The 24,033-nt window shown below is 42.4% G+C and overlaps 1 protein-coding gene and 1 long non-coding RNA gene across 3 annotated transcripts in view; one reads left to right on the top strand and one right to left on the bottom strand.

Moving 5' to 3' along the window:
* Positions 1–1,639: 1,639 nt before the first annotated feature.
* The window catches only part of AGBL1 (AGBL carboxypeptidase 1), a 308,283-nt gene continuing 285,889 nt past the window's right edge, over positions 1,640–24,033 (bottom strand). Inside the window, exon 24 of the mRNA XM_083849719.1 lies at positions 1,640–7,150. Within this exon, the coding sequence (XP_083705845.1) occupies positions 6,844–7,150 (307 nt within the window). The 3' untranslated portion in view covers positions 1,640–6,843. The remainder of the gene's footprint in view (positions 7,151–24,033) is intronic.
* On the top strand, positions 7,710–23,826 carry LOC310904661. Of its 2 annotated transcripts, XR_014588513.1 has the most exons (3): positions 7,710–7,842; positions 8,888–12,041; positions 23,424–23,826. It is a non-coding gene; the product is annotated as an uncharacterized lncRNA (long non-coding RNA). The 2 variants fall into 2 exon arrangements; XR_014588514.1 differs by lacking the exon at positions 23,424–23,826 and having other exon boundaries at positions 8,888–13,995.

Below are 24,033 nucleotides of genomic sequence, written 5' to 3'. Positions count from 1 at the left end.
TGTTCTAGCCTATTCTCACCCCTGTGTCAGTATGACTGCTGCTATGGATCTAGTCACAACTGTTTTGGTGATAAGCAGAATTAAAAAGGCAATGACTATTCCAACCCTCTGCACATGCTCTCCTTCTGTGGTACATAATGCATGCTTTAATTCCTTCTAGCATATTTATAGGATTTCTTTTTCTTCCCTTGCGTGCCCCCAACCACCTCTAACACATTCTGTGCCAGGACCTTTCTGATTTCATCTACACAAGCTTTGGTGCCATTCTGTTCTTGTTTCTAGTCATATGCTGCTGCTTTAACTTTATAAACAATTCTTTTCTCACTTTTAAGGCATTAATGAATTCCTCACACACCTTTAGTGTTTCACTTTTCTGCTATTCTTCTACTTGCCTTAGGAGATCTTGTCATTGTACCTCTGCCCCAATCTCTAAGTCAGTGCTTACTGGCCTGTATTCCCCTTTCCTTGACCCAACCTGCCAATTCCCTGATGTTTCACAGCCAATTAATCCTTCTTCTGCTCTTCCTACTTTCCCTTTTCCATGTGTATGGGAAGCTGATTAAGTCTTAGCTTGATGTATGTACTGAGGCTTCACATTCTCCCTGTTTGCCCCTTACATTTCTAGTACCTGGGGCCACTTCAGATGTTACTGGGCTGCGCCATTATTCTCCCAGGCCTCTCTTTTTCACCTCCATTAAATTTCCCATATTCTGAGCTCCCTAACTAGCACTCTCCCTGGTACTTGGAAGACCACTGCGTTGTCAAAAAATCCAAAGGCTTTTTGTCAACACAGTCCATGCTTTCACCTTGAGGAGTTGCCTGGTCCACCTGTGCCCCCTTCCACAGAGACCAAAGGAAACTGAACTGATCACGGCAATGGGCAGTATTTCTCTCTTTCAGTGACTGCAGGTATGTGATGGGAGCAGGAATTAATCCCTCCTATCTGCCTTCTTTAAGGATCTCCAATTGTGTTGCAAATCCTGGTGCTTTAAGCTTCATTGTGACTCCTCCTTTCCCCGCAAATAAATATCAATACCTTCATAGATGTGGAAGCAAGCACAGAAAAGCTAGATAATTTTTTATGAAAATGTAGCAAAGCCGGGAAACCTTTGCAGATCTGTGCATGAGCATACACTCAAACATGGAAAGCATGCACTGCCAGAGCACACGCTGGATACCATCCAGGCAAAGCCTTCGGTCAGGCATTTAGGAGCAAGGGTGGCAAGAAATGGGGCTCTGCAATTACATCAGCTGGTAAGGAGCCAGCCACTAGTGCCCAGAGCTCAGATAGCCAAAGGTAATGGTTGTTTACCAGGCCTGGAATTATTGCCAGGGTATCCAATGGATGATTGTTTTCAGTGATAGATTTGCCTTTCCCTGTTGCTCATCCCTGCATGAGCTACAAGCTGCTTAATCGAAGGCTCAAAATCATGATGCCAAAATAGCCGCCTCACCATCTTGCTGGAGACCTTGCTAGACAGATAGCGGGGAACTACTTTCTGCTTTCTCTTTTCTTTCTCACTCCTGTTCGTCTCCTTCATTTCCCTCCCTTCCACTTTTGAAAAAATGCAATAAAAGAAGCAGAATAAAGAAAAGGTGAGAAAAGTAGCCACAAAGTGCTGCATCGACAATAAAATGCCATGGATCCTCCAGAATCTGTCTGAGGATGTGAGTCCCTGGAGAGGAAACCTAAGGCCACAAACGATACGGGCTTAACCATCATGAAAAGCACTCACAAAATACAGCACTGAACACACAATGCAGCGCTGAGGATACAGACTTGGCTGCTGTTTATGGAGTGGGGAATACAGTGGCAGATTTATTCTACAGTAGAGAGGGTTGTTTCTTGGTACTGTTAATACTGACACATTATCTGGGGACGGAAGAGGATACACAAATAGGAACAATTCTCCCATTTCTCTGCCTGTCTCTCCCCCAAATGCCCCCTACTCCCATTCCTCCCTGTTCCCTTCATCCCTCTCCCTACACTGAGTCCTCTCCTTCCTCTCTTCCAATTTATTTCTTCTTCCTCCTTTAGCCTTCTCACTCATCTTTTCCTGATGCAAGTACACGTACAGAGTTTTTAGTACTCCAGGCTTTTGTGTGTTATCTCCAGGTGGAGACCTGTGTCCAGCCCTCTGCCTGGAAAACCACACAACAATTTAGAAACATGGGGTTAAATCCTGCTCTCCCCAAAACAGGTGTTAAGTTTCCACAGTGTGAGGACTAGAACATGGGACAGGACGGGCAGATAACAACCTGCAAGGAGGGACTTCTAAAATTACCCAGCACTGTTGGAAGAGAAACAGCCTAATGAACCATCACCATTCATCATTAAAGTGGAAAGTAGTGATGGCAACTACCACCACACTCCTGCACAGAATAACCTTCTCCACTGACAACAGTCGAAATCACTGTAGTACAAACATGTGGGTAGTTTTACATCCCTATTTCTTGTCCCCCACACAAAATACACACCCACTGTCACTCACGCCTTACTGCATTCGCTATGAGGAATCTAAGCCTTGTTCATGTTTCACATTGGTAACTGAGGCTGGGAGCCAAGGCTAAATAACTCGGTCAAAAGCACACAGATTGGCGGCAGAGCAAGAAACACAATCTGAGTGCCCTGAATTGGCTGCCGAACAGTCGCCCACTCGTGCTTTCTGTCTCCAGGTAATGGACAGAGGCAGTGAATCTCATCCAAGGACAGATAAGAGAGGAGATAGCGTTACCACCTGCGCCTCTGCTTTTTGGCAGGAGGAGAAAACCCGTGCGGAGAGGGGCTGCTGTCTTCTCCCCTCCTTAATCTGCTCCCTGCTTGCTTCAAAAACAACCCAGTGCACAGTTGTTTATTATTATTATCGCTGTTATTTTCCAGAGTGCTGTAAAACCAGGGGATAGAGCACTCTGACAGCCTCATAACAAACAGCAGATAAAACTAATTAGATTTTGTTCTTCCTTTAGTTTGCTGACTTGATTCTTTTTATTTTTATTGTTTAATTATTTATTTTTAGCCCAGGGGTTTACACACACGCGTGTATTTCACCAGGCAGCCTTCGCATCACCTCGGATGGGAAGCGGCTCTTGTGGCCGGGCGGGCCTGAGAGCCAGCGAGAGGCTGAGACAGAGGGAGCAGTGTGAGCGCGCCTCGGCGCCGCATCTTCTACCCATGTCATGTAAACCACAGGGAGGGGAGGAAGGAGAGCAGAGCTATTCACGGCCGTGAAGAGAGTCAGCGAGACAAAAGGCATCAGTAAAAAAAAGTTAATGTGTCTGGCAGGAGCCCAGAACTGCTTTAGCAGCGTGGGCTGCCCGAGTGCCTCTAGGACATCATCTCCTCTGGCCATTGTGGAAATATTTGGCTTGTGTCTCAACCTGACAGCCTTGCCGACTCTTGAGGAATGACAACGGTGGGGAGCAGGGAGACGTCCCTCTCCTCTCTCCCTTTCTCCATCGGCTGTTTCCAAATTCTTCGGGATTAGCTCGCGATGGCAAGAAAAGGCAGTGGCCTCCCTGCTCAGCACTTAGCAGGCTGAAGTGAGGTGACATGCCTCAGCGCGGGGCACAACGGCTCCATTCACTGGGGAAATACCGAACCAGAATTACAAGTGTGCAAGAATAAACAAGGCTGGAGTTAATCTGAAGTTGTTTTACACTCTGTTTTATCAAAGTCAATGCACTTCCGTTCCTCTGTGCAGAGCCTAGTTCTGCTTAATTACCATGACTCAGGGAGAATTTTAATAACGGGGAGAGAGCGGTGCGCGGTGGAGGCCCTCTCCTGACCTCTAGAGGTCTGTCAAAAGAAGAAGAGTATCTGCTCATCATGGAAGCTCTATGAAGAATGAGGCAGCCCACAAAACTGCTTCTTCTGGAGGTTTCCAGGTGCCATTCCCTACTGGTTGGTCAGCCAAGTCTCCCTCTGTATTTCCTCTGCTCCCTCCTTCTCAGTTGAAGGCCGGGTACCCTTGGGTTGGGGGGTTCACTTGCCCATCGCCACCCCGTGTTGACAGGTGGTTTGGTGCAAACACAGAAGTTGTCAGGGAGAAGCCTTGGCTGGAGATTTCATATCGCGCAGCAGCATCTGCGCGGGAGTGGTGGCTCTGCCCAGGCTTTGCTCCACTGCTGCACTCAGATCCTGGATGCTGACAGCACACCAAGGGCCTTTGCCATCACTCCTTCTTCCTCTTGTAGCTCCGAGCACATAGATCTGTGTAACAGCCCTATTCATTTGGCTCCAAACATGCATGGAGGTGACATCTCCCCTTTTATTATATTTGGACAACTCTGCCACCGTCTGCAGATTGAATGAATCACAACTATGGCAGGGTTTGCCCACTGAACAGAATTCTCCCTAGCATAAGAAATTCAGAAGGAAACAGCTAGAAGGCTGAGGCTGGCCTGTAGTATTTATAGCTAAAATATTGGTGCCTCATTAAGAAATATGCAGCTTTAAGAAGAATTGTTTTCTTTTCCAGTAAGATTGGAGGGTGTTGATGTATAACACAGAATGAAGAGCAGCTCTGGATGTATACATGCACATCTACAGACATATACACACAGTGGTAGCTTTTGCCCTGTGTCCTAGGGTCATGCTGAATGCTGAAGATCTTACACCATGGACTGTGTATGCTGCAGACTGGATCCAGCACAGTGTGAGTGTTTTGTCATGCATACGAATCCTGGATTTTGAAGTCACCTATGCACATATAGCATTTTTTAATAATAAGCTTTTAAGCAATGTTATACAAACTATTATAATGGGAGCACCTGTTTGATGCCCATTCCTGGGAGCCATCCTTTTATGAAAATTCAGTATTATGTGCAACAAGCTGCACACTAAAGCAAGCAGAACATGACATCTGAACAGAGAACACACACCATACCTAATGAATTATCTCAGTCTAAGAAGCTCAGCTTCTGAGGACCCAAGCTGACTGTCTTTTGAGCGGTGTCATAAAGAGAGAGCTAGAGACAGAGAGAACTGTGATATGGTGGTGAAGACTTTCAAACACCTGGATACTGAAACCCCAGCAGGATAGGAAGAAGCAGTTTCTCCAAAGAGCAGGCTCCTGATGGAAGTGTATGTCCACATAGTCTGGGGAAAGGTGTTCACAAATGCATCAGAAAAAAAAAAAAAAAGAAAAAAAAATATCAGTCTGCTCCAGTAATTCTCTCCACAAACACCATAAAGAGGAGAGGATGTCATAATACTTTTAATCACACATCGATAATAATAACAGTAATCACCAATAATGGAGGCCTTACAGTCTGTAATGCTACAACACACTATACGTTCATCCTTCTCCTTGAGACTCATAAAAGATGCAGTGACAGAGTTGGGAGCCTCTTGCACAGCACACTCAAACCGTCTGTGTTCAAGACAATTCTCCATTTGCAGCAGCAGAGTCTAAGACACATGGTAAGTACAGGCAATACGAGGAGTGAGGTGCGCTTATACAGACTTCGTGCTTTAGGGACCTCAGGCAGATGTTTGGGATCTTGGTCTGTGTTGAAGTTCAAGAAGCCACGTCTCCATTGCTTTGAACATCTGTATGAAAGCACAGTGAACTCTAATGCTGGTGGATTTAGGCTTGCAAAGACATTGCTATGTTACCTGTAACATAGACAGCACTGTAGACAGCACTTTATAGAATCAAGGGATGTTTTTGCAGACAATTTTAGGAGAAATCTTTTTTTTTTTTTTTTTTTGTGGATCAGAGGAGAAGCTGTTCTGACTTTGTTACGGGAATCACCAGCACAATGTGTCCTATGAATAACCCCCCAGTAATATCTTCTCTTATATTGCTATCTAGCACAATGGGGTCCTGTTCCATGAACTAGGTTTCCTTAATGGTATCATAATAAAACTAACAAAGAATAATTGGTCACTGGACTGCTTTTTGGGCTGAATTCACTTTGGATATTGCCACCATCACTAATCCATTAGCACAATAGTGGGGGACCCCAGCTAAATCAAGAGAACATCTCTTCCTCCTTGAAATGCTTCCAACCCCTCTCACTCCCAACAACATCCTTACATAGTTCCCCAAGATGAACTGCTGTATCTGTACTCTCTCAGCACATCCTGCTGGAAGGATGTCTCACAAAGAAAGCATAATTTCATTGCATCTGTGAAACAAATTCAGCACTTGGGCCCATCAGTTCAAGCATGAAGTGACTCAAATGAGATTATGCTGGGCTAGTTCATTCCAGTGCAGCAAAGAGGTGAATTTAGCCCAGGTTTCCAGAGACCTGCCCTGTATTGTCAGTGGTGCTTTCCTTACTGTGGCATGTTGGATTTCGCACACCATTGTTGAGATATGAACAGCTCAGAAGTATGCACAGCCTGACCCAACCCATTAAAAACACTGCCAAAATTCTGATCAGAGATCAGATACGTGCTCTAAAGTTCTGGAGAGATGAATGGTAACGGAGAGCTCTGGCCAAAGGCCTCAGAAACTGCCACTGTTCCAGGATTTGTGGGCAAAGGCTGCTGCCCATAATAAGAACCTAAACCAGGAAAAGGGACGCAGTGTCTTGTTCTCTGGACACTCAGAATACCATTTCTCAGGTCAATCTACATGAATCCGTATACTAGAGACAGCCATGGAAGTAGGGATTCTGTTTAGGAATGGATGATGTTCTCGCGTCGTACTCTGCCTTGTGTACAAAGTGCAAGGAGCTGTTCTCGGTATATATATGTATACAAATTCCACAAACACACAGTCAGTTTTCCATGCAGAACTGGAGCAACGCATCTAGGAAGGGTGCTGAAGCTGGCAAGCAGGCGAATACAAGCAGTAGCCCATTTGCTTACTGCTCTACGACTCAAAGCCTTGCTTACGCAGGGCTGCCCTCAAACCCACTGTACACCCCGAGCGGTGTTGAACGCAGAGGGAGAGCCGTACTGTTGGATGCTGGCTGGCTGGCAATGTAAAGCCCCCTGAGAGCCTTGGAGCTGCAAGTCTGTCCTGTGGTCTCTCCCTCATCTTCTGCCTCTCCTTCCTCCCATGAGAGGCACTCCTGGATCTCTTGGTCTAGCTCCGAGAAGTCCCCTTCACCATCAGAACAACTGTCAGTATTATAATCGATTTCTTCCACGCAAGGAGGTTCATCATCAGTCTCCAGGCTGCTGTTGCTGCAGCTTCTGCAGAAAAATCACAAGAGAGATTGGATGTCATCAAAGGAGGGTGTGTTACCTAGCTGTAAGAGCAAGGAACAAGAAAATCCATTTCCTGGGTTCAATCCTGGCTCTGCTAATGGAGCATAAGATGGCACTAAGCAAGATCCTGTGTGTCTTTGTGTCTGTTTCACCAGCTGTAAAATGAAGAAGAGTGATACTTACCTAACCCATAGGAGAAATGCATTATTATTGTTATTACTGCTATTGCTAATGTAGAGTGTTTTATACACAGACAGCATCATCCTTGCCTCAAGGCACTTACAAGGTTAAAGCAGCTGAAATGCAGTAGAGGAGGCGGTATTCAGTTTCCACAAGGTTGCTGGTTTAATCATCATCCACCTCGCTGTAGTTCCGTATGTGGTGTAAGATCTAAGTAATCCAGGTGCTTGAAGTGCTTTGGCATCTTTGCCTCCTGTTCTGTGCAAGCTCAGAGCACTGCTAACAAGAGGCAGCACAAGCAGAAAACAGAGGCTCTAGGGACTTGGAGCACACTGACTCCGAGGTGGGCAGAAATACCAGGAGTGTTTTGGAAGGAGCATGAAAAGGCTGTGACAGCATGACTTACTGAAGAAAGGCCAAATTCAGAAGCAAGTCAGAATGGCTGAAGAGAGACTCTTGAACAGATGCCACAGCTCCTTTGTCTGTCCCTCAGAAGGGTAGGTTATACCATCTTAGCCTCCTGCCATTTACTTACAGGAATGGTTGTAGGCTTTCTTTACATGTTCACTTTCAATACATTTTCTATTAAGTTAGTCTAATGCAATATTTATGACAGAACTGTAACCACAAGACCTGATGGCTCTGGGGGATAGGGTCTTTCTCCTATCTAGCTGTCTAGTTCCAATTTGGCCCTTAGTCCGGGAGGGCAGCTGGGTAATTTTTTGAGACTAGAAAGCAGCCTGTGGTTTCAGGGCTGCCTAGGTCAGAGTCTGGATGAATCAGGGGGACAGATACTGTGTTTTTCACCTCCGGGTCATTGTTTTCAATCAGACTCAAAGCAGGAGAATGTATTGCTTTGGGGGACTGGGAAAGGAATAATAATCTTCCGCCACTGGGCCAGAGTTTCTAATTTGTCCCAAGCTGGGAAGAATGAATGGCTTGGCAGATGGAGTATACACAGATTTAATGTGTGGTCTGCTCATTTACATGTCAGTAACCGGAATAATCTTCCAGCTCTCAGCTGTTTCACAGCACTGCCAGCATCTGAGGTTTCAGAACATACCAAAGGTGTAAAGTATTGCTCTTGGATGTATTGATCTCTTTCCTCTCTTCTCTGCAATCCAAAAAAAAAAAAAAAAAAAAAAAGCATAACTTTTTCCTAGCTTCGAGTCTCCAGATCTTCAGATCTTAACTGTATACAGACTACTCTGCAATCAGAAACAAGCAGTTTCAACCCACTTTGCTGGCTGATCTCTGGCTTAGTTTACTTCAAAGGCAGGGTATGAAGGATTCTCTGAAAGCTTAATAGAGCTGTACAGCTTAAAAATAAATAAATGAATAATTATGCATTTTATAGTTTCTGGCTCCACTTTAGTCTGCCCAGAAATCTAGGTCAGGAAGAACTCATACTGAAATTGAGTATGTGACATGAAACAAAACAAAACAAACCAGGACAATTCTCTCAGCACAAAAAGCAACGAGCAGTGGTCTCAGTATACCGAGTCTGACCAGTGGATTTGATTTCTTCTTTTTTTTTTGCAGATGCAAGTATGGCATGAATTACCATGATACCAAGTACCCGTGATAATGTTCAAAGCTGTGTAAACTCAGGAGAACTAGATTTTTCATTTATAAGCTTTTGATGTCTTGCAATCAAAAAGAACCTGAGTGTATCCACTTTCGACATTGCACTTGTATGTTTGGGAGGAGCTGCTGATGCCATTGAGACAAAGCATAGCTGCCGCTCAACGCACTGTTATTTTACAGATAGAACAACAGTTCAGTTTGCAATCTGAGAACTTAATGTCAAACATTTGCATTAACAGGATAACAGTTAAAAAAAAATCCCTATTATTACTTAAACCTGGGAAACACATTAACAGAGAACCTTCTGAGTTTAGTTGATGACTTCAACGATTTTAGGACTGGATTTCTGACTAAAAGAGGAAAATGAATTCTAGCACAGAAGCTCTTTACTATGGAAGGAAAATCTGCAAGTCAACAATCAGAATATGGAAAAGAAAACCACACCAAACTAGCATTTCCTTACATTGAAGACTTACAGGACAGTCTTTAGGAAGCAAGTATATATGAATAAAACCTTTGTAATGCCCTGCAGAAACTCTGCTTTCCAAGATAGCTCCTGCTGTGTTGCCTACCGACACAGTATACAAAGCACTAAGACCATGACGATTCAATAGTTGCACATATATACTGCAGAGAGAGGTTCACCACATGTGAGGCTGTACCTAGACCATCTTTAGAGGTCAAGAAAGATGCCTTTCTTCCCAGTTTGCTCTGTGCCTTGATTATTTGCTGTGACAGTGAATGAGCAAGCCAATTAGCACTGACCTAAGTGGTGGCTTCTCCAATTTGGATTGATACTTGCTACTAACTGGATCAATGCCACCACCACACATCACATAATGAGCTACCAAACAGCAAATAGATGGCATCAACTTCGTCTCACTGCCAACGAGAGGCTGTAATCACCCTGGTGACTTAAAAATTGAGAGGCTCTGTATCACATTACCAATCTCTACAAACCAGCTACATTTCTCTTCCATGTGGAACTTTCCATCCCAATAATTCACTTTCTGCAGTGGGAAGATATAAAACACAAACCAAAGCAATACAAATGGGTTATTTCAAACCAGCAGGTTAGAGTTGCTTGTGAAAGAGGAGAGGAGGCAGCAGGCAGCATTGCTGGGGAGCCAGAGTCCCACTAATGAAGCTGCCAAAGTCATTGCACGCTGCTCCACCATGTCACAAAGACCAGCTCCTCTAGGAGATAATGCAAATGGTGAAAAATGGTAATGAGCAGAAATGCCATCATCTAGACAACTGCATACAATTGCAGAGGGCATGGTTTTCTTTCATTTCCAAAAAAAAGAGGTTTTTGTTAGGGGCAGGTTCTTGGTATTTTTGTTTGGTTTTAATCTGATTTTTAAAAGCTGCAAAAGAATTCTCCCCACAAAAAAAAAAAAAAGAAATAAAAAAGTAAACAAAATAAAACACCCAGGGGACATGAAACAGATTTACTGAAGAATAATGGTGTTGTCTTACAGAAGGTAAACAATGAGGAAGACCAATGACGTTACATTAGAGAACTCCAAGACAAATACAGTCTATGAATACCACTGAACGTGAACACAGTGCAGAAGAGGGGGAGTGAAAGCTGTTAATATATCTACAGCCAACAATCCCCCAGCTATCACAATAAAACATGTATGCGTGTTGGTTGATCTACTAATTCAAAACCTACAGCCTCGTAGCCCTCATCTATTGCAGCTGATGGGAGCCACAACAGCAATTTGCAACTTTATGATGTGATAAATAGAATTTCTTTGTTTTGATTTTTAATTTGCATAGTTATTGAGATATGACTTGATCTTAATTAGTTCTGCTTTTGTATGTGGGTGTGTTTGTTTGTTTGCTTGGGTTTTGAAAGAAAGTAGTCTTTGGTACACTGTAAAATAATTCTGTTTTTTGTTGTTGTTTGTTTTGCTTGCCTTTTTTTTTTTTTTTTTCTTTCTGACTTAACATGAAGAAAAGGACAAGTAAGTTCTGTGCTTCTCTATATGTCAGTATAACTGGAGCATTTTGGTACGGCTGGGAAACAATTCTTTCAGGTGTTTCCCACAAACCCCCCACTCTAAGTCAGCCGACCTCACAGCTGGACAGAAACCTTGTAAGTCAGCTGTCCTGCTGAACTGCACATCAGAAAACACAGTCTGTAGTTCTGGCTGATAGGATATAGCTACATGATGTACGTGCATACACTCCCAGAGCACTGGAAAAAACTAGATATTTCCTAAGTAATTTATTGGAATTTTTCACTTACATTTTGCTTGTGTGGCAGGTCACTTGCTCTGTGTATATTCTACTAAATCGCTCAAAATAGAACGTTTTATCTTTTCTTCTGGAAAGAATGGGCACTGACAACTGTCCCTCTTAGGGAATCTGTGGCTATTTTTCAGGTTTGCTGCTTGACCTTCACTTGACTGGCCTAGAAGTTGCAGTATTGTAGGGAAGAAAACTGAACTTTTTTTTTTTTAATACATATTGCTCAGCTCACTCTTCTGAAATTTGCTACAGTTTTGCCAGAGCAAACCTAGGAAGCAAGTGGTTAAATGCTTCAGACAAAAAGGAAGAAAATTCCAAGGCTGGGGACCACCACTGGTCATGGATATACCGATGACTCCCTGTGAAGATGTATCAACAAACATATCTTTAATCTTCTCTCTGCAGTGAAAAATGACATCCTGGTAGCTGCATAATTACCCTGTCCATAGCCCTACTCTCTCCTTCCCCTAAACCTTCTCTCCATCGTGATATGTCCCAATCCACTGGAAGTTGTCCAATACAGGGATATAGCTGTGTATATGGAGCCAAGGACGTCCATAATACAGTTCATAGACAGAAATAAGTCAGGAAATGGCTTAGTTGAAAATGTCCAAGATACCAGATATTTTACTGTGAGAAAACAGAAAATAAAAATGATTTTCTGACAGAAACAGGCCATATTCTCAGCAATTACAGCATTCACCTGAAATAAGGGTGCTCTTTTTTCCAATCAAACAGGGACTGGAGACACCACCAAATTCCCTGACCAGTTATATCTCCTGTGTGGAAGGGAAATCTCTCCTTTTCCAACAAAGCTGTACCAACTGTATGGACCATTGCCTACATGCTGGTAAGTAAAGTGCCCTGCAGCTCTTACGCCCTCTGCAGTGGATTGGGATTGTTTTGCCCTTCTTTTTTTTTTTTTTTTTTTGTCATTAAAATTCCACCTATGTCACCAAATCTAAAAGGGTGTGTGATCTCGTACAGTTTTGCTTTTGAGGAATTCATATGTTTTATTAAAAGTATTTTGCAGGAACACTGCTTCTGAAGTCTTGTAAAGAACCTAAAATGAATCTAAAGCAGCCACATTTGCAGTTAGCCCAGAGTACAATTCTGCCTTTAATAGCTTCATAAAGGATAATTTTAGGAGATAAATGAAACAACTATGATGCTTTTAGGTAATTACACCTAGTGCAAGAAATACACTACAGCAACAAGATGCCAACAAAGGCCTTTAGTCTGCCCTTTGTGTCTTGATTCACTTGCTACAAGGTGTGGTGCATACCTTGCTATGACTTTCCAATTTCATCTCTGCAATTCATGAGCTCCCCAGACAGCAGCTTGGCTTCTCTTTCTGCCTGAGAAAAGCCAGACAAGCTCTGTTTAGTCCCTGACCTCACTAAGGGAGGGAATCAGCTATGTGCTGAAGCAAGATGGCTCCAGCTTAAAGAACTATTGCATTTGCCTCCTTTGCTGCTACATGGTAAACACTAATGATATGAACTTTGTAGGCTCCCATAAGATCTCTTTTTCCAAAGACTCTTTGCCAAGGACTTTTACATCTTACATCTCCTAAGAAAATTCAAGCTAAGCCTTAGGCAATGCCAGGTGCCCTGGCTTTCAGCCCGTCATGGGCCATCCTTCCACGAACAATATGAACGTAATTAAATATTGCCTTGAATTCTGTTTGCTATGGCTGAGAGATGTTTGGTCTCTTTGAGTGTAGTTTTTTCTTTTTCTTTCTTTCTTTTTATTCCTGCTGCAAATAGCCAAGAGAAAGGTGTAATTCATTGGTGAGATTCGTACTAATTAGTTTTTCAGGAGTTCCCAGGGTAATTGCAGGCTGTAATATTTATAATTGATTTGGCCAGATTAAAAATGGATGTCTGGTGCACCAGTTAGATAAGTAAGGAGCAAGTGGGGCTTTATCGTTTAAGAGAGGGGAGGATGACTTGTAAATAAAAGGAACATGAAACAGGCTGACTCCTGGCCAACACTGTCCCCTAATGTTCATTCAGGCTTGCAACAATTTAGCCCTGGACAGCATTTTACTTGTATTCAGCAGAAACTGTCAGTCTTCTAAGAAATGACTGTTTCTGTTCTCCTTATTGGTGAGAAGGTGGTTGATAACTGCTGCAATAACAGAGGAAAAGTTGAGTATGCACCTCTCATTACACACGGTTGGGAGACTGAAAAGCCTTTTCTGAATAGGAAGAATTGCATTTAATTGAATTACTGGGTATCATTGGTACAGCTGTGATCGTTCCATCAAAGATGAGTTTGGGTGGAGGACATTGGGAGTTTTGAAGGTTATGTGGCCTTCCTGGATTCCTGACATCTCTGTCAAATCCAGGCTTTCTTCTAATACTAACCAATAAAATTCATATGAGCTGATCTTTAGATTTGCAGGATGGAAAAGCTGGTGAGAAGCCAAAGGCTGTGGATTTGGTCTTATGAACAGTCATTAATTTCTTCTTAATGGAGAACCAATCCATATATCAGTGCAGCACTAACAATGCATCTTTTGCATTCTTATAGTTGTGGACTTGTAAGCATTAATAAAAGCAACTGCCTTGAACAGATACAAATCAGCCATGAAATGGAGCTATGACAGTTGATGCAGACCCCAAAAATATTAGTATTCTTCCTCTCTCCCTTCTCTAGTTCACACATCATGCATGCAAACTGCTAAATTTTGGTCACACCAGACAAGTTCAGCCACTCCACACAACTGGGGAACAGTTCATTCACCTAAAAATGCCATTCAGCACTGGTTTCTGTGTCAATTCCCTGGCAACATGAGACATCCTTGAAAAAAATCAGAGTCCTGAGTGCCTACAGCGGCACAGCACTGTGTTCTTGAGAACTGGGCCAAATTCTCAAACAACAGAGCTCAAGCCCTGGAACTCAAGTTTAAGCAAGTTGAAGACCTTTATAAGACACTGGATATAATCCAGTGTCTGTTGGGAGACTGAGCCTGGGTTAAGCTGTCTTGTGAAAGCACAGGTCTGGTCTTGCTCTTCAGATCCAGATTGCACTAAAACTTGGTGTTTTTTTAAGAGAAGAATGTCACACAGCATCAGTTCTGGGCCAGCATGCAGGCAGCACAACCACTTTTGCTGTTGGAATCAATTAGAAGTTCTTGTATGACAAATACCTGTGAGACACCTCATTGATATGTTCTGCAGCCATTGGACAGATTTTGTAGTCTTATGCTGAACAGAAATTTATGGCCAGCTCCAATGAAGCAACTAGTAGTAAAGCATTTTAAATCTGATCCACTGTAATCTTGTTCCATTCATTAAAAATGGGAGGTAAATGCAGGAAATAAAAGATGGATGGCATAAAATAGGTGGGATAATATCCACCAGGCAGCACTGCCAGTGGCTTGGATTTCACTCTGAGATTAAGAGTCAAAAGAAATGCTTCCAAAACTGATAACATTTTGACTTTGCACAGCTTAAGCTTCCTGTGGAAATGTGAGCAGTCAAACACTCCTGTATGGGACTACTGGAACTCATTAGGACACTGAATAATGTAAGAGTTTCTGAAAATATGATTTGTAAGTGTTCGTTAGTTTTTCTCACAGAGTCCCTACCCCAAGCAATTTCTTTTCAAAATGATAATCAAGTTATCAATGATACTTAGCAGTCCAGCCACTGTAATACAGAAAGATTATTGGAATCCTTGTAATTGCTTTTGGGTGCTTCCAGTAATTGAGATGTTGGCACTGTAAGGAGGAAAGAAATGTGGAAAGATTTTGGCTTAAATGCTGGAAGTTTGCACTGCTGAAGATAAATAATGTAGAGGCATGCAGGTAATCCTGGGTTCTTGTTTCCCTTGGTGCTGATTCATATCATTCCACTGACTTCATCCAAGTTTGTAATTGGCTCTATATATTTAATTTCAAAAGTCCAAGTTCCATATGTATATATCCCTTAGTTGTCTCTGAGCGACTTAAAGGATTTAGGGTTTTTGAAAGCAAAATGTTTTAAGATAGCCAAGACACTTCTAGACTGTGTTTTAGCCACATATATATTTTATGTACAGGGTATTTTTTCATACAGATAACCATGTATGCAAATATATGCTTGCATACCAGGTAACAGATGCACATCTAACTACCTGACTGAAATAAAAACTGCTGTAAATGACTGAATTCCCACCATTATGCCCCTTGGAGGAGAAAACAACCTCATGTTTACTATCTTTTCTTTGTGAAAAATTATTTTTAGCTGATAGCCACTTTGATGCTTCAGAGAATCTCTCTATATACGATAGATGCATATGTGCGTGTGCGAGTAAATATGTAGATTACCATCCCTTATCCATCTTTCCTAACAGATAGACAGATAAAAAATATACACACATACATGTAGATACACATACACTCAGACCCCAGCATATCTCTACACCCACACAATCACATCGCTTGCTCTGTATTCAGAGCACAGTTTTCATTACAAGCCATAGGAGGTCTCAGGAGATACTCCTACAGGTATCGGAGAGATAACAATAGATGATCACTGAACCTTGATGCTATTGCATTCAAGTGGAAGCAACCACAGAGAAAGAGCTGGATTCTGACCAAAGCAAACCATTTCTTTGACTCTAGCCTTCAGGTGAGTGTTGACAAAACAGCAGGTCATCAGAAGGGAGACTTAGGACGTCTGGGTAGGACTTGAGAAAGATGGGAAGGTCAACTGACAGGCAGAAATGGTTGCCTATAACAGAAAGCATTATCACCAGCTATTTGAGAACTTAAACGAGAAGCAAAAAGCAAAACTGCATGGCAAAAGTGAAGGTAAGATCTTGGATTCCCTGTAGGGAAATACAGACATATTTCTGTTCCACATGAGCCTGACTCATTCTTGTACTTTTTAAAGTAAAGAATGACTATTCTAGAAACCCTTCTGCATAGCTCTTTTATCTTTCATAATCATGTGTCTTCAAAGGGGTAAACAATGACCAGGACTAAAAGCACTGAGCTCTAGTAAAAAGGATGATTCAGACACCGGGGTGTCCAGACAGTGGAGAGGGTATGGCATCGTGTAGGGGATTGATAGCTGGTTCACCACTGGATTCTGCCTTTCCTTAAAGGTAAATCTCAGCTTCAGGTTCACAGAAAACAGTTTCTGGAGCATTCTGAAAATTCTGAATTTCAGGGCCAACAAGATGACTAAACACTTAAGCCTAAGAGTTTCCAGCTTGACGGACATCTGTCAGCATGGCCACCTCTCAAAGTAAATTCATCTCTACAAGACCCTGTGTTATCCCAGGTTTCTTGAAATGAATCCAACACAAATCTGTAAAATCATAGTCCCCTCAAAAGTTATGTATCTCATTCTAGGTATGTTCATTATAATTGATCTGAGAGATTTCTGTAGTGTACAAAGTTGTGAGGCGGATACGTAACTTTTGATCTCTCACCCTTCCTGAGGAGAACAAGGGTGCTTAGTCAATACCATGATTACGAAAGAGAGAAAGGGAGGGGGGAGGAAGGGGGAGAGAGAGAGAGAGAGAGAATATACACCCATAATAATAAAAAGCAGAAGAGGCAAGGTCAAAAACATCTATCTTGCTTTTAAAGCAAATTGAAGTGGAGCTTATGGCAGAAACATCTGATGAAGTATGTGTGATCACAGATAACCAATAATAGATCCAGTTAAAACTTCAGCCTCTGCCCTCACCCTAAATCTTTCCTCAGACATAATGAGATTCAGATAAAACAAAGCTGAACACTCATGTTCAATATATTTCAAAACATTCTGATCAATTATGTTTTTACCACCATATGGAACCAGATCCAAAACCTTGCTTAACCTCACTCATTATGCAGTTGATTTGCATATGCTTTGGACTCCATTAAGGATAACGAAAATGTCAGATACAGCATGTAAGTGGCAACTCTTGCTAATTCCTTGATCTTGCCAGAGCCCTGCCAGATGTTTCATGAAGAATAGCAAATATTTCATTATCCTCCTAAAATTTGCCTGTCAGGAATTGCAATGCAGAATTTTAGTGATTTAGCGCACAAGAAAAACAATAAGCATCGAGAGCTAACACAAACATGAAACACCACCGTCGTCGTACTGCAGAACTCAAACAGGGTTTAAAGGGATTCGTGGTGCAGGAAGGAGCAACCAGCCAGGAACATACAACTCCCAGTAAACACAGAGAAGAGGGAAAAAGCAACCATTTGCTGTGATCTAAGGAAATGGCATAAAATTGCTAAGAGAACATAATAAAGTACATATGAGTTGCCATTGCTGTTTGTTGTACAATAGATCTCCTAATACTTTCCTCTGTTCCTGTTGCAGCTTTTTAATAATGTTTCGCCTGTATAACACTGAGATGCTGTTTTCAAATGAATCCATTTGTTGCTTGTAACATTTATCAATTCCCAGCAGGGAACATTTTTTAAAATCTCCGTTAACATGAGTATTTCCTGCATATTTTATAAAAAATCAATTTTCAAATGCTTGCCAAAATGTTCTATGTGTTTTACCTGAAAGTTGCAATTACATTTTCTTACTTTTTCTGTGTGAATATGCGTGTGTATATTTATCTATGCATATATAAATTCCCACTACAATTCTTAAAAGACTGCTAACATCACAGAAACAAGCATATTCTGAGTGAAAGCTGAAGCAACATAAACTGACAAAAGTACTCATTTAATCAAAATGGGACATATATTTGGATAGATGGAGCAAATTAGAGCACAGCTTGCAGAGCAGCGAAACAGTCACTTCATAGAGAACCACCCTAAGCATTTAACGTCACCCTCTGATTTACAACCAAAAATGATAAAAGGTCAATTCTTGTGTGCAGAGTAAGTGACAGAAAAGATGTGTCAGACTGTGCATCAAGGGAAAATTGAATCATGAGGCTAAAACACTTGTGTTTGAAAGATAAAGATTCTACACTTGGTAGCCTCACAGTCACTTCAGGCAAACTGCTTTTCGGTCTTTGCCCCAGATCCCTAATAACGTGAAGATAGCAGGCTCCATCACTCTACCTGGACAGCAAGTTTATTGCATGGAGGTAGAGCCAGGTTGTATCTGAAGTCCTCTTCCACGTGGCTAGTCTGAATGAGGGTCCAAGCTATTTAATTGCCTTTTCTATGTAAGTGCCTGTCTCCCTATTGAAAGCAGTAAGAAAATAGGTGATTAATAACCTTGGTGTGTCAGATCCAAAACCTCCCCTCAGCAAACCAAGATTTCAGCAAAGAAAATAGCAAGTTTCCAGATCCATTAGGGAAAGAATTGAGTGTTCATGATTCTGCCAGACAGGAATGTAGAGTTTAGCTAGAGGAATGATGAGGATGTAGGACTCCTGCTGACATGAGGAGGAGAGAGAGGTGCTCAGTAATACCAAGGATTAGCTGCCAGGTCATATTTCAAAGAGAAATGTTGTAATTCTTGCAGTGCTGGAAACAACTAAAGGCATAAAAGTGAAGGGGAGATTATTCAGATGAGAAAGAAACTGTTGCGAGCTGCCAGATTTTCTGTACCCAGCCTGGCCTCTGATTTTAAACTGTCCAACTCGCCTGTCTAGCACAAAAACCAGCCAACCAGCTCGAGGAAAGAAAGACTGAGGAGCTGTGTATGCTGCTTTCATTGGACCTGAAAACCTCATTAGTACAGAAATCTTGCATTTCCTGGCATTTGTCTTTGTATTTATGTTTTCCTAGCTCCAATTTTTGGATCTTTGCTTCAGGAAGCTGCTCATTGCACCAAAATAAAGTGACATCTGCTCTTCTCATGGTGTGTTCTGTCTTCCAGGAACTGGAACACCAGGAAAAGACCAGACCGTGAGTTATTCTGGCTCAGGAATTGTTCCCTAAGGCTCTGAAAAAGCCCACAAAAATTATATTTTCCAGTACAAACAGCAGAAATCCAAGTGCTAGAATATACATGCATACTTTACAGAGGGGGTGCATTTGGGAAGGTTGTATTACTGAATGCATACAGGATTCCTGACTGCTATGCACTGTCATAGAATATTTTTCTTTTTTCCTTCTTCTCTATCAAATCACAATGACATCATTTTCCCTACAGAACTTTTTTTCTCCAGCAGCTTTATGTGGGTGCCCCCTGCAATAACATTTCTAGCGTCGGTAACTCACCACACGTTAAAAAAAAATGTACGGTGCTGAAGAACCCAGGCTCTCCAAATGGCAGAGATAATAGGTTGGTAGAGCAGGTGCAGCAAAGTCAGCCTGCCGCTGACTTTACCGTGAGATTGCCAAGCTTATGCTGGACTTTCTCCTTTTCTGCACAACCAACCTGCAGATAAACTGTGTCAGATTTAATGGTGCATGATACAGGCAATTCAGTATCAAGGAGAAAAAAGCAGCTCTGTGGCAAGATGGGTTATCAGCTTAGCTCAAAAAGCAGCCTATCAAGAAACACTGCCAAGGCGATTTCAGAAATCTATAATTTAGATGTTACCTTAAGCCTAAAACTTTGTTGGAAAACTTCATACTTCTCACAAGCAGGCTAGCAAAGCCCAGGAGGATCAAACCAGATATCAGTCCAGATGACAAAGTAATACACTTAGTGTATATGAAGTGCTGTACACATGAAAGGTAGAGGAAGGATGGCAACATTATACAGCTTTATCCTGCAAGGAATCAAAGCTGTTATTACACAGCAGTTTTCTCAGGGCTATTACACTCCATTGCTTACCCACCAATCAGCTTACCTGCCTGGGCTTCCCAACAATATGAATTGCTTTTAAATAACAATGCATTTACTTTACATACAGGCTTTGCAGCCTGAAACACCCGATGTTGCTTTCTGAACAACAAGGGAAGCATTCTGATGATTTACACTGTTAATGTGCATGGAGCTGCACCGGCAGGTCTGACCGAGCAGCTGAGCTCCTGAACAGCATCATTCACCACTAATTTTGCAGCCATTTCTGAGGCAGGGAATAACAGTGCTTTAAATCTTGTCAGTTTTAGAACAGGAAGTGAAGAATTCCCAGATTCAGTGAACAGCCAGCGGAACAATTTGAAGGAATCCAAGATATAAGAAATATGTCCTGTGTGGAAATTTGGCAAAGACACAAGGCCTATCTCCCTAATTTTTAACACTCAGAGTATTTCTTGCTTTGCTAGTGACAGGAGTGCCGTACAGTGACAATTATTTTGTCATAATTGCAATGGCAGGGAGAGCCGATGGCACTTTTCGCATCAGCCTTACATACCCAGTGCGTGGACAGGCTTTACAAGAAGGCATGGTGCAAACTGCAGGCACTGCTGGAGGAGCGGAACTGCTCGGGCAGTTCTGGGAAAGCACGATGCTTGGGAAGTGGCAGAGCAAGGTCAGAGAGGTTGTATGGCTTGATCCAGGGTATCCTCAGGCAGCCTTTTTCAGCCATGATCCTAGCAACAGGTCGCAGTGAAAGATGGCACAGATCCTGCTTGCTGTTTTTCTGAGACACGCAGGTATTTACTGTAACTGTCTCCTACAAGTTTAGGAGAACAAGGCCTGCAATTAAATACACTCACACAATTAGAGTCATATTAACCTAGGCTGCTGAGGGTGAATTCATTAAGCAGAAGCTAAATTATACATTCAAAGATCTGTGATGACAGACGAGCAAAGCCAGGTACAACAAACCAAAATCTGCTGTTCCCAGTCATCTGCTCTGAACGCTGAACAGTCCTTAGCTTCACACAGTTCCTTTCACATTCTCATGCTGTGTTAGATATTTCCAATGCAAGGGAAGTCCATGGGGAGACAATCGAGGAAGAAGAACATTTCCTGAGCTGTCTATTCCCTTGCTGCTTTGTAGGCGTGTCCCCCTCAGAAGCCTGGCATACCCCCCTCCCACACTACTCCCCATAGTCAGGAAATGCCTAACATTTCCCTTCTTACAAAGGGTCTCCTTTGAGATGGATTAACCTAACACTTCTTAAACTCAGACCTATCAATTTCCTCTGTTGGAGACTTTGGATTTAGATATCTTTGCTGTACTGGAAAATATCCACTGATAACAAGCAATTATTATTACAAGATATATCCTTGGAAATAGAAACTGACTGATAAAAAAGATTGAAATGAAGGGGAGAAGGGAAAACCAAAAATACTCTTCTCACTTAACCTGACGGGGTTTTAATCACTTTCCCAGCACGTGGTACCCAAGAGTCCTTGGATAACTTCCCAAACAAGACTCGATTGGCACCTACCATGTAAAGCACTTGATTCTCTCACAATAATATTAAACATCATCACTGAAAATGGATGGTAGACTTGAATGCTACTTTCAAATTTAATTTGGTGTATGAAGCCATTAAAAATATATATCATCTCCTTGCCACAAACTAGTATTTGGACCCTGAAGGCAACATCCATAACAAGCTAAAAGACAGTTTGTGAAGTTCTTTCTGTGAGGCTTTACAAGTGCACATTAGATCAAATGATTTAGAAAACATATATTTAATATAATGTCTGTCATAGCGAGAAATCAAACTGCTTATGGTTAGGACTGTTTTGAAGCACTAATTGTGGTGGTGAGGAGGTGCCAAAGGAAAAGAGCTGAGGTTAATGTGCTTGTCTGTCCAACTCTGTGGACCTGCATACTGGAGGTGTTCAGGTCACACAGAAAATGAACTGAGCAAACCAGCTCTGGCATATGCCAGATTGACTTTGAGGTGCATCATAAACTCTGCGAGGGTTCGGAAATGAGAGTGCTGAGCAAGCAGCACAGTAGTAGCCTGGAGGATACCTATCAGGGCCCTGCGAAGGAACTTGTCTGCTTCAATAGCAGCATGATTAAACATGCTAAGTAGAGCCTGATAGCCCCAAAATGAGCATCCCTGATAGGGCTGAGCAATCAACAGAAGGATAGGTCCTGCCAAAGCTCGGGATAGGGTGGTGGCTACAAAGGTGAACAGGACAGTAGCTGGTACAGAAAGCCATCCAGTGGGAACACTGAAAACTTGACCACAGGAAGAAAATGGGCCCTCTGTAAGGCTCAAGGGAGGCCTGAGGTGTGACAGGACAAACACAGCAAGGGCGGAAAGATGTAAATTACAGAAGTACATTCACTCCTCAGATGCCCTGGACACAGGCAGTCCTCAGAACTGCTGGCCAGAGGAACCTTGACAGGACCTGCCTCCCTGCAGAGGCTCTCAATTTGGGCACCATCTGCCAGGCGCAGGACTGAACCTGACAGCCTCAGCAGGAGTAAGTGTCCATGTAGATGAGAACTCTTGCTTAAAGCTTATTATAGGAGAACACGATGTTCTGTGGTGTTGCCAGGACACTCAGTAGTGGGAGTTTCGATTGCTCTCTGTGGTCAGTAAGGTAACTGGAGAGAGCTGGGAATGGAGCTCCCTATGGAAGTTGTGGGGTTATAGTAGCAGCAGGGACAGACAGGGACATAAGATCAGAACTGTGCCAGTACCTAGAGGTGGAAATGATTTTGAAATGTGTCATCTGTTTGTAAACCCAGATATGAAATTGGAATTTCGTACCCAGATTGAGGCCCATTTCCAGTTCTGAAATCCAAACACTGTATTTTCCCATTTATTTGTTCAGTGTCTCTTCAGCACTTAATTGTCTACCTGCTGGCCTGGCCTTTTCTGCCATGCTCTTGCCAGGCCATCAATGTTGAAACAATCAGGGTGAAACGAGCTTTGAATCAGGTGATAAATTGTTGTTTTTGCTGCAACTGCTAACATCTCTTCAATGTTTAAACAGCATGATTCGTACACATATCTAGTAGCTACTTGGTTAGGTTTATTTTGGATGAGGTACTATGCAGTTTCTTAGATGTGTGTGTCAAATATTCATAGATGGCAGGCTACTGAAATATCTTTCTGGAGTATTTATTTATAGAATTTATTTATCTGCGGAATCAATCTTTATGTGCCTAGCTGTAGCATTATTTGTTGCCTTATCCATTTTTCCCAGACAGTGTCTGTCTAACAATATCCCTCTTCCTGCAACATCTATTCACAGTACATCTGTCTGAGGTATCTTCCCATGTGCACTCATAGTATCCATCTCTTTAATTATAACTATATATCCACTCCATCTAACACTTGTCACCTATCTGAAGCACTTACTGTATCTCTCCACACCATCTCTTTATCTAGTCAATGGTATCTGTCTCCTCGATGTGACTCTATCCCTTTCTCGCAGTAATACACAACACCGGAGTCTAACTGCAGATTTTGGACCACAACCACAGTTTCCTTTTTTTTTTTTTCCAGATCCGGTTCCACAAATCACTGATTCATTTATTTGTTTTGCTGGAAAGGTGGATGACAGAAAAGAACTTTGTGAGGGTGCAAGTACCTTTGGGTCCTTCCCAGGCTTGTTTACCTCCTTGCTTTGTGTGAGCTGCCCATTGCTGCAAGGGCAGGGAGCTGAACTGAGCTGCTGTTATCTGAGAAACTCATCTTCAAACAGAGATGCTGCAGTGACTGCTGCCTCCCCCTTTCCCTTTTCCTATACTCCTTCTCAGTCTTTCCTTTCTTCCCTCCCCCAGCACTTTACATCCATTCCTCTATGTTTGTTCCTTCCCTTCTTTCACCCACTCGGCATTCACAGGATGACAAGGGAATGCGCCTCCCTATTAAAATTTCAATGCCAAATAAATATTAAAGCAGGGAGAAAAATCCATTTGACACTGGGTGATTTATTGTGATCTGCAACGCAAGGTCCAGCACAACACTGCAGCGAGGGGTTAAATTGGTTTCACAGCCACCCACTCCACAGGCTATGAAGGATTAAGTGACCCTCTGCTCTTAAAAAGCCTGTGATGGGGAGAGAGCTCGTCCCCACCAAGGGCACTGGTCTGAATGACATGGAGAGGGCCAG

This window comes from Anser anser (assembly GCF_964211835.1).
Source record: "Anser anser genome assembly, chromosome: 10".
Taxonomy (NCBI): Eukaryota; Metazoa; Chordata; class Aves; order Anseriformes; family Anatidae; genus Anser; species Anser anser.
Note: the sequence above shows the minus strand (reverse complement) of the source record. Positions and strands in the feature narration are given on the sequence as shown.